General features: G+C 60.2%; 1 protein-coding gene across 2 annotated transcripts; it reads right to left on the reverse strand.

Moving 5' to 3' along the window:
* Window positions 1-281: 281 nt before the first annotated feature.
* On the reverse strand, window positions 282-10,705 carry RHBG (Rh family B glycoprotein). 2 transcript variants are annotated; one of them, XM_006736730.3, is made up of 10 exons: window positions 10,464-10,705; window positions 5,653-5,839; window positions 5,032-5,182; window positions 4,765-4,912; window positions 3,004-3,170; window positions 2,587-2,724; window positions 2,335-2,468; window positions 1,843-1,964; window positions 828-901; window positions 282-646 (listed from the first exon to the last, which is right to left on the reverse strand). In XM_006736730.3, the coding sequence occupies exons 1-10, from the start codon at window positions 10,648-10,650 to the stop codon at window positions 578-580; spliced, it is 1,377 nt and encodes a 458-aa protein (XP_006736793.1). In that variant the 5' UTR covers window positions 10,651-10,705; the 3' UTR covers window positions 282-577. The 2 variants fall into 2 exon arrangements, with proteins under 2 accessions (XP_006736793.1, XP_030887555.1); XM_031031695.2 differs by lacking the exon at window positions 2,587-2,724.
* Window positions 10,706-10,914: the final 209 nt, after the last annotated feature.

Here is a 10,914-nt window from a genome sequence, read left to right on the forward strand (position 1 = left end):
CTGGGGCAGGAGGACCTCGCCAGCTGTGCGGCTGTCCCAGGACAGACTTTCTGGGAGAGGATGAGCTCCCTGTCCCTGGAGGCAAGCAAGCCCAGACTGGGCACCCACCTGGTGGAACTTGGCATTCTCGAGGGAGCACCATGTGCCCAGTGAGGCGGGAGCTTGTTGGCACCGAGGTCCCCCCCGCCCCCGAGCCCACCCGGGTTTCCAACGTTGTGCGTTAGAGCCAGAGAGGAACTCCCCACATTCCCAGTGCACAAAAAGGAGTCGGAGTCCTTGGTGCGGGTGGTATTTATCACCCCGACTGCAGGGCCTGGCGCACGCTTCGCTGTGACTGCCACGTCAGATGCCTCGCTAAACAGTCCCCGAGGGGTGGTGGTGGGGGGGCGCTGTGAGTTCTCCCCCGACCTCTGCCAGGTGCGGCCCCCCATCTCCCCACCTTCCACCGCCCTGCCCCCAGAGCCGCAGACGCTCAGCCTTTTTTGCAGCAGGAGGGACGGCAGCTAGAAAGGAACTTCCCTATGGTAGCCGGCACCCTCTTCTAGGAGAGCGTCCTCTCTCGAGGGCTGGAAGCAAGTTAGGCCCGGGTGTCTGGCTCCTCCGCCCTCAGGGGGCCCTGGGCTTCATCCTCATGCTCCCCGGGCACCTGGAGGGCAGGGGGGGGGGAGCAGGTGAAGGGGCAGCTCCCGGGGGGCTGAAGACCACAGCTGGGGGGAGGGGGCCCCCCAGAGGAGACTGAGCGAGCCGGAAGGAAAGAGGCAGGTGGGATCCTAGGAGGGGAGGCCAGGAGGGAGGGCTCGGGTCTGAGGGGCTGCAGGCATGCTCACCTCCCAGTAAACCTGGTCCTCATAGCACTGGGGGTCCGGAGGGGAGCCCAGGAAGGGCAGCCTCAGCAGGAGCCCTGGTGGGGGGAGGGGAGGGGGGGAGGGGCTGGGAGGCATGCGGTCTCCACAGGACACCTGCCACAGACAAATCACAGCTGGATTTGGGGAGCACCTACTGTGCACGGGCCCTGTGCCAAGGGCTCAGCAAGGCCCTTCCTGAGCACCCACCGCAGCCCCGCAAGCTGGACCTGACCCCCAGGTCACCGTGAAGGAAGCGAGGCCGGGGAGGCCGGGGAGGCCGGGGAGGCCGGGGAAGTCCAGCGCCTCGCCGGTCAAGGGCCCGCTTGTGATGCTGCCGCCAACACAGTTTCTGAGCTTTCTGTGGCCTCCTCCCCAGGAGGGGGACAGGCAGTGTTGACCGAGTGAATAAGGAATGACATGAGGGAACGAATCCAATCTTGTTGGGGAATGAGAATCTGGGGGGGAGAGCAGGGAGGGGTGGGGACACTGAATCACAGGTTTTATTTTGAAGGCCACGAGGAGCGAGGCCAGACACCGGGAAGGACTGTCTGACCGGGCATCACTGGGCAGTCTGCGTGGGTGGATGGATCTGTGTTCCCACCCCCCCCACCCCCCCTGCCACGCACCTACCCGGAACCAGAGCTCAGCCGCCCCTTCAGAGCCTCAGCCTGAGGTCGGGCTGCCCTCTGGTGGGTGGAGCGGGCAGTACAGGGAAGCCAAGATCCCGAGAGGGACCCAGCTCGGCCCCTAGCGCGCCCCCCACCTCCTCTGGGCACCAGAGGGAACAGGTGCCCACTTCCGGACGAGGTTACCCCTGACTCTACCACCCCAGCCCACACTTGGCACAAGGCAGGTGCTCAATGATTATGTGAGCAAACGAACGTCAGGGAGGTGGGATCCGGTGGCCCTTCCCTCCCCCCCCCACACCCTCCTCTGTCTTCTGCGCCCCCCCCCCCGAGCTCCTGCCAGCCCCCCACCGCCAGCCAAGGTCACTCACCTCCGAGGCCCCCCCCCACAGAAGCAAACGTCAGTGTGACAAACAGCCCGAAGAGTTGGTGCATGGCCTGGGACGCGGTGGTGCGCTGGCCCGCGGCGACGAGCGGAAACACGCTGTCTAGGCTGCAGGGAGAGGGGGTGCTGGGGACCCGGGGCTGGAGAACCGGGTCAGCGCACCAGCGCACTGCGCTCCTCGTGCAGCGGCCAAAGGACTCACGGGAGCCCAGAACACCCTTTCACCCTCATGGGCCCGCACACACCCAAACGCTTTTCAAGACTCAGTCTGAGGATCTCTTTTGCCTGCCATCTCCTCTGACCCCCGATGTGCAAACTGATCCTAAGGGTCATTATCTCTTCCTGTCCTTATTCATGATGAACGAATGAAAATAGACACTGCTTTTTGTGTTGGTCCACAAAAGGAGGAAGAGAGTGAGTGAGGTCACCCCGGGGGGGATAACGACCTCGGGGAGGGTCAGGGATGGGGAGGACTCACCCTTCTCCATAAGCTTCATGGGTGGCCAGCCCAGCCACGAGGACCCCCAGGAGGGCTCCCAGGACCCCAGGCATCCCATGGAGGTTGTGGACACCACATGTGTCTTGGACTTTGAATTTCGCCTCAAGGATGGGCTGGAGGACAGGACACGGTCATGAGTGCCCCCCCGCCTTCCCCCCCAGCTGGTAGAGAGGTGGGAGGAGAGGCGCTGAGGACCCCCTGCTCTGCCCAGGGCCGGGGAGGTGACTATACCGTGAAGAACTTGTACCCCAGTGTGGAGACTGTCCCAGCCAGGAAGCCAGCTGCCAGGGCCCCAAAGGGTGTCAGCATCATCTCCCCTGCTGTCCCCACCACAACCCCTCCGGCCAGTGCGGCGTTCTGGATGTGGACCTGGGGGAACACAGGGGAGGGGGGCGTGGGAGGCCCTTCCAGATCGCACACCCAGTCTGGCCCCATGCCGTCCACCACAGCGGCATCTGCTTCTGGAAGTCCCTCTGCTATTTGATCTCTAACTCTCCTGCTGTCCCGTGGTCTCCTCCTGGGAGGACCCCGCACATCTGGGCCCCGGGCCTGTGCCCTGTCCTGTTCCCCTGGAAAATGGGCCTCCTGGGTCTCAGATCGCTCCTCCCCCGACCCATCTCTTGGCCTTTCCTCGGCCTCCACCCCTACCATGTCCAGCCGTCCGTGCTCCCCAACCAGGGCCGACAAGGCAAAAGTGCCGAGGGTGCTCGCCGTCAGGGAGTAGTATGTGTTGAGGGCTGTTCGGTGCTGCCCGTCCCCCAGCGTGGTGGGCGCAGAGTTGAAGCTGGGCCAGAAGATCCACAGGAAGATGGTGCCTAAATGAGGGGCAGGCCGGCAGAGTGAGAGGCAGCAGGTTGGCCCTGAGCATGCTCGGTGTCCTCACTCGTGACGTGGGGCTAACATCCCCCAGAGCCGGGGCCACAGAGGTGACGTGTAGGAAGTGTTCAGCCCATGGCCTAGCGGCCACGAAGTCCTCAATCACGGGTACTGAGACAAGAGCCACTCCCCCGAGGACCACAGACGGCTGACATTTTCTTGTTAAGCATCAGAACGGGAAAGAAAAACAGGCCAAGGGCGCGACATGTCAGGCACCAAACTGGGAACTTGACATTCATATCAGGGAAATAACGTGCTTTAAAGCCTCACCCACCTCCTGGGGAGGTGGGCCCTGCAAGGTGCAGGAGGGGGCCTCTGTCTGTGGGGCACCAGATAGACAGGCCTGTGCATGCTGGGGGAAGAACCCGAGGTCCATATGTCCTGCCTACCCGTGTGGGGTTCCCAGGCCGGTCCCGGAGGGCGGGGCGGAGCCAAGGGACAAGGGGAGGGGAAGGCTGGGGACCCCATAGGGTCGGGAGGCTTGAGAGACTGCCCCTCTGTCCTGAGTGGTCTCGGGTGTGCAAGGTCACTTCTCCCTGCAGCCCCACGGTCTGCGGTGGAATCCAGCACACTCACACATGTGTCCTCTGAGGGGCGAGCAGGAGGAGCGAGGAAGAGGCAGGGCTTCCTGCCTGGAAGGAGGGGCAGAGGAGAGCTGGGGTGTAAGCCTCCTGGGGAAGCATGCCTTCTTTGGGGAGCCCCCGGACTTCTAGCCAAAACATCCACCTCATTTCACCAAAAACCTGGAGGTGAGCAAGAAATACAAAACCAGCCTCTCTTTTTAGTGTGGGAATGGGCACTTTGGTCGTTATTCAGGACCACTTATGAAAAAATAAAATCTAAATATCCTTTCCTGCCTCGTTTGTGAAGGCAGAGAGGGGGGCAGAGGCCCAGGTAGGGGCACATGCTTGGAGGAGGGAGTTGGTGGGGGTGGTCAGACCCAACTGCTCCCAGGAGTGACCTGTGGGGGCCTCTGGGAAATCGCCTGGGGGGCAGCGAGAGGGGCAGAGTCCTGGAGGTAGGAGATGGGGAGAATGGCAGGGGCTGCTGAGTCTGGCTTCTGACTTGGGGTGGGGGCTGAAGGGTTTTAAGCAAGGATTGGTGCAGTCAGACTTGGTTCAGAAAGGCCCCCCCCGGAACGGGTGTGGGGCATGTGCATACTCCAGGGCTGAGTTCCAAGAACCTGTCAAAAAAACTGCTGGCCGGGGAGCCTGGGTGGCTCAGTCGTTAAGCGTCTGCCTTCGGCTCAGGTCATGATCCCAGGGTCCTGGGATCGAGCCCCGCATCGGGCTCCTTGCTCTGCGGGGAGCCTGCTTCTCCCTCTCCCACTCCCCCTGCTTGTGTTCCCTCTCTCGCTGTGTCCCTCTCTGTCAAATATATAAGTAAAATCTTTAAAAAAAAAAAAACTGCTGGCAATGATGAGCACAGATGTGGGGCTCTTGGGACCCCAAGGACTACAGCTGGCACCCCGAGACCTCGCCTGGAGGGGGTCCTCTCTGCCCCCCACCCCTACCCCACCCAGGCAGGCCTCACCAATCATGGCAAAGAGGTCGGAATGGTAGACGGAGCCCTGGAGATGCTTGCTTTTCTCCAGCTGGGGCCGGTAGAGGACCCGCGAGAGGACCAGCCCGAAGTAGGCCCCGAACGTGTGGATAGTCATGGAACCTCCTGCGTCCTTCACCTGGGGAGACGGAGCGGAGGTGGAGTGGCAGCCCTCTGCCACCCCCTGGCCCCATGCTCTCCCTGCTCGGGGCCTGGCCCCGACCGTCCCCACCCTCACCCCAGCCCCACCCAACTCACCCCCAGGAGACTGAGGAGCACAAACTCATTGATGCCAAACAGCACGGTCTCCAGCAGGGCCATGAGCAGCAGCTGAGCCGGCCCAGTCTTGCCCAGGACGGCACCAAAGGAGATGAGCACAGCCCCAGCACAGAAGTCTGCGTTGATCATGCTGGGGAGGCGGGATGGAAGGGTAAGAGGGGCGGGCGAGGGTGACTCTGCGGGGCTGGGTCAGGGCAGGAGGCAGGGAGCCTAGGCGTCCGGGCTCTTCCCTGGTAGGCGGGGAGGGCTCATATTGCCTTGCTCGGGGATGAGGAAAGCATTTTCAGGGAGGTTCTGTGACATGGAGAGCGAAGCCCACAAGGGGCGGAAGAACGAGCTCCTGAACCACCAGCGCCTCTGAACCCCATCCTTCTCCAGGAAGCTCCATCCGCCCAACAGCTCTTGGGTAAGAAGGGGCTTAAAGAAACGGGTAGGTGCGGCTGAGTGTGTGGGTGGCCGCGGGAACGGGCAGCGCCTGGAACACATGCCCTGCGGGTCAGGGAGCCGCCGGACGGGGCTGGGGCTGGCTCCCCCCGCCGGGCAGGGGCCTCCCAGCCAGCCCAGGGCCGGGGAGGAGCCGGGGAGGCCACCGCCGCCCACCTCTCCACGCCAACGTGGATGTGGCCCTGGTGCATGGAGTGCAAGAAGCCCTGGACGAGCGTGGACCACTGCAGGGCAAAGGCGGCCAGGAGGAAGGTGAAGCCCAGGCTGCTGAAGCCATATCGCTGCAGGAAGGCCATGAGGAAGCCGAAGCCCACGAAGACCATGACGTGCACGTCCTGGAAACCTGCAGGGGACATTCGGGGCTGCTCCGGCCTCCACCCATCCCATCAGCCACCCTGCCAAGGGGGGCGGGCAACTCTCACCAACCAGGGCCGCCCGGAGGCTGGAGCAGAGCCTCTGAAACTCCCCAGCTGTGGCGGGGCCTCCCCACCTGGGTCACCCATGCAGAGCCGGCCGGCTCGGAGCAGCGGGACCCAGACCCTCCCTGCAGTCCCCATGTTGGAGCCAAGCCTTCTGCTCTCTTCTCTGGCCTCTGCTTGGGTCTCTTACACCTGCCCAGCGGGAAGTCCTGCCCGACCTCTCTCCTGCCACGGTCCCTGCCCCTCCAAGCTCCAAATCGTCTCCCCCTTCGGGCTTGGTCCAATTTTCCCTTTCTGCTGGAAAGTCCTCCTCCACGTCTAATATCCATCAGACTTCAGAATCTGTGCCTCTCCATTTTGAGGATTTTAAACTTTTTAAAAATAATTTGTGAAATAGCTTTATTTATTTATTTTTTTGGAAATAGCTCTAATTGTGAACAGAGATTTCCTTGGGGACGGAACGGAATGGAGGGGTGGGGGTGAGGGCTGTTTGCACACTGTGCTATCGGCGAGCCCCGGATTTGTGCGATATGCAGGCTTGGGAAGGAGGGTTCCGCTTTTCCGTGCGTTTCTTTCTATAATCTGAATATGCTAATTTTATAGATGAATTAGTTGAATTTTTTTAAGTGTCAGTGAGGTTCCTGGACAGGGAGATTGGAGCCTTTCTGTTTGCTCTCTATGATGTATGCGTGATAGACGAGGCTAATACAAATCATCTACGGTGATGCTGGAAATGAGATATGTACAGGGAGTTCGCCTCAGTGTCTGTGTGTTCTGCACCCCTCCCCCAGCCTCCGTGTAAATAGGGTTTGAGACGTGACCTAGTGAGACCCTCAGCCCGCCTGGCCCTGTGCTCTCTGCCTAGAGTAATTCCGTGCTGTATCTTTGGCTTTAACTGAGAAATGCTAGAGAAGGAGTCTCACGAGTGCTGTCAGAAGTCACAGTGTAAATAAGCTATTGAGAAACAGGGTCAACTCTGACCCTAACCCCCCCTTTTGTAGTTCCACGTGAGAAATTTCTCTTGGAACTTAGTGCTGGCAAATGTCACTTGCCCCAGGAAACCCAGCGGCTTTCCTTGCATTCCCGCAACAGAGCTTTACCAGGACCTGGAGTGCCAGGCCCTGGGGACACGGCTGTCACCACAGCCCCTGTCCCTGCCCTCACGGAGCGTGCAACACAGACCTCAGGGACCCAGGGAACCACTCACGCGAGCCTTCCTAGCCTCTGATGAGAACACATGATTGATCGTATTTCCCTTTTCTCTTGGCTGCCTGGAAGCTCGGAGCCACACTGGCCTCGCAGCTGGGACAACTGAGGCACTCACTACTCATTACTGTTCTTCATTATTTATGTTCTGCTTCCCTGCTTTTCTTTTCTCGTACTCGTCACGTTTTTGTTGTAAATGACCTCAAACCTCTTGTAGAAAGAGGCAGATTATAAAGGGAAAAAAATTATGGTTTTTGTTTCATCTGAAGAAGCACTGACAGGCCAAAAATGTATTATTGAACCGTAGAACGTGACCTGTAACTTCAAGAGATGCAAACTTTTTTTTTGCTTTTTTGTGCTGGGTGTGGGCTGACAGGGAATGGGTTTTCAAGCCCCTGGCAGAGGGTTGGGTTGGTGCTGGAAGCGGAGGTCTGCAACTCAGCTGCCATGGGAGGTAAGGGTCTGGCTAAAAGTCCCCACTGGCCTTGCTAAAAGTCCCCAACACCGTGCCACTTCTCCAGCCCTGTGCACTCCCGAATCACCCAGCTCTCTCTTCCTTCTCAGATCTTAAAACCCAACAGAAAAGGAGAAGCATCACCTATAAGTCAGCCTGCAACCTAAGTTCTTTGAGGCCTCGCTGTCTGGCTTCTTTTCTTCTTGTGCAAACAGTGAAGTTCTTTTGTCCAAGGACAGCAGGACAGCAAAGGTGGCTGGGTTGCCGGGCTCTGTGCCCCTGACGTGCAGAAACTGCCCCGGAGCTTGTCTTAAGTGGCAATAATATTTACATCTCCCACCCTGGGCTTGTTTTCAATCAAAACTCAGTCCCTTGACCTTTCAACTGGAGTCTAAACACTAAGAAATCTCCTTCACTGGGGAACATTCCGCAGACTGTCCATCGGCTGTGGCCTCCAAACCCATGCACTTCTGGTTGGAGAGAAGGTAAAAGTCCCCTGGAGATACCCATTACCCTGCCTCCTTCCCTACTGCCTCTTCCCGACCCACTGGATGGCTCCTGAACAAAAAAACAAGGAACAAGGGGACCGTTAAAGCTGGATTGTGTGGCCACGGACAAGCCACTTAACCTCCTGAGCCTTGGTTTCCTCATCTGTAAAGTGGGGCTATAAACATGAGGAGCAGAGAAAAGGGAATGGTGAGCTGGGGAGGCCGCCTCCTCTCACACTCTGCTCCCTTCTGCCCTATTCTCCTATTAGAGGTCACATCCCCCTTCCCCCACGTCTTTCAAGAAGATCCTGATTCCATCTATCCTGAACCCCTCTCCCCGAAGGTAAGGTCTCAGAGGTGTGTGACGCAGGACCTGTCCATACTGCTTCCTTAGACTCTTTCTCGTGGTTGCTGCTGTGTCCCGTCAACCTGTCTTTTCTCCTCTTTCTTATTTTCCATGACTTGCCTCATGGGACAGGAGGGGCTTGCGCAGCTGGGCAGCCAAGAGCCCTGGATCTAGCCTGGCTAGCTGGCTAGCCCCATGACCTCTCTGGCCGTCTCTCCACATCTGAGGGGAGTGGACCAGATGGGCTCTGAGGGCCCTTCCTGCAGTGAGAGGCCAGACAGAGCCTCAGAGCAGCCGTGTCCTTGGCACTGGCTAGTCCCACAGCCCCACACCAGCTGCAGAACTCCCTTTCATCTCCCGAACCAAAGGGCCGTGGTTATACCATCCTCTGGCCCTGACCCCTTCCCCTGGACTCAGGGGCAGGGGAAGACCCGGCTCATCAAAGCCCCAGGCTCCAGAGACCTCACGCTTCCCTCTGCCCCGACCTTCCCCCACACCAGGGTCCCAAGTCCACAAGGATAGAAACCTAGGGCAGCAAAGAGATAGGATTCCCACTCCATTCCCTTTACTGCAGCCCAGGGATAGCTGCATGTCCCAGGAGAGCCCCCCCGCTGCAGCAGAGGGGCGACAGCCTGGGGCGTTTCCGGGGGAACCTTGAGACAAGCAGGGCTCCGAGGCCTTGAGTGAGGCCCAGGGGAGGAGCAAATGGGGGGTCCTGGCAGGCAGCCAGGTCAGACACTTGGACAAGAGCTTACTTCTCTCAGCCTGGGGGCTGTTCCCTCCCAACTCTCTACTTGTCTGGACAAATGCACCCCCCAGGAGTCTGCCATCCCAGCCTCTGTGGCTCACCTTGTGCAGACAGGGCTGACGTGAAACACAGGAGGGAGGAGCTGCAGACCCTCTGCGGAGGATGGCTGGGGGTCTGGGGGTCTGGGGGTCTGGGGGCCTGGGGATCTGGCGGTCTGGCACTTCTTGCTCAGGCCCAGTGTCTCTCACCCTCTATGTCCTCAGCGTCGGGAACCTCATTGTCGGGGTTGGGACTGGGAGAGGGTCAGGTGGGGACAGCCTGCCACCAGCTCAGCATATGGAAAGCAGGGTAATGACAACCTGGAGTTTTATAGGAGACTCACACTCTGGGCCTTGTTTGAATGTACACCCCTCAAACTGAGGCATCCTTCTCCCCATTGCCCTGATGGGGAACACTGAGGCTGAGAGAAGTCCTGCCCAGCAGTGGTGATGAAGTCTAGAGATCTGGTATCTTTGGTCCCAGCTGCCCAGGGCCTGAGCTGCCAGGGGGGCCCCAATCTCTTGGGAGAGACTCTGTCCCCAGCAGGGGATGTTGCTTGGGATGCTCGAGTCCTAGTCCCTGTTCTGCCATTCACGCGGTGGGCGATCATGAGCAAGTCACAAGCCCTCTGAGCCTCAGCTTCCTCCCCTGGGAAATGGGCTAATGACCCTGCCGTGCTTCCTTCTCAGGACCGGGGATTGAAGCTCTGCGGCTGTGCTCCCACTCCGACTCCCGAAGGGCCCGTTTCCAGTGGCTGGGGAGGAAATGCCTGAGCGCCGCGAGTCTTGGCTGCCTTCATAGCGAGTCCCTGCCATGACCACTTTCTGCACACCACTCCCTACCTCCCCTGCCAGGGAGGATTCTCTTTCCTGTGATCAGGGTGGGGGCCCTCGAAAGGCAGTCTCTGGAACAGCCCTGCAAAGCCCAATTAGGCCAAGTGGGAGGCGAGACGGGGAGCACTAAAAGCTCAGATCTGGGTTTGAATCCCAGCTCCCTCAACTCCGACAGCCTGAACCTTACCCAGCCTCGTAATCTCCTCGAGGCTGGGTTTCCCCATCTTTGTCTACTTCATGGGCTAAATGAGATAATGCATGTGCCGCCCTCAGCACAATGCCTGGGACACCGCAGACACCGAGAAAGGCTGTTATTATAAATCCGGGGCACCTTCCTCCCGGAGCCAGAGGGGTGCCCTCCTGGGGTAGATACAGACGCCCGAGACACCGCGGACCTCGCGCTCTTTGCTCCCCGCGCCCTCACCCGCACTCACTTGGGTAGCGAAAGTAAAATTCATTGTCCACGTTGCTGTGGTTGCCCCAGCGCCAGAGGGCGGCGTCGGTTTCGTGGTTGTAGCGGACGAAGACCGCAAAGAGGATGGCGGTGGCGCCCTGGAGGAGGAGGCACAGCAGGGGCAGCTGCAGCCGCCGGCTCGCGGCGCGGCGGGGGGACCCGGCCATGGACAGGGCCTTCCAGTCCGCGGCTCCGGCTCGGGCTCGGGGCGCACAGCGCAGACACTCCCGGGCAGGGCGGGCAGCTTCCCCAGGAGCCAGGCCCCGCCCACCAGGGCCAAACCCAGCCCCACGCCGAGGCTCAGCCCCGCCCCCAGAGCCAGGCCCCCACCGCCCGAGCCGGACGAGGCCCACGCGTAGACTCAGCCCCGGCAGGTGCGGAACCAGGGCCGCGAGGGCCTGGGCCCAAGGCCTGAGGTGGGGCAAGGGCTG

This window comes from Leptonychotes weddellii, chromosome 6 (assembly GCF_054177405.1).
Source record: "Leptonychotes weddellii isolate Sample4059 chromosome 6, ASM5417740v2, whole genome shotgun sequence".
Classification (NCBI taxonomy): domain Eukaryota; kingdom Metazoa; phylum Chordata; class Mammalia; order Carnivora; family Phocidae; genus Leptonychotes; species Leptonychotes weddellii.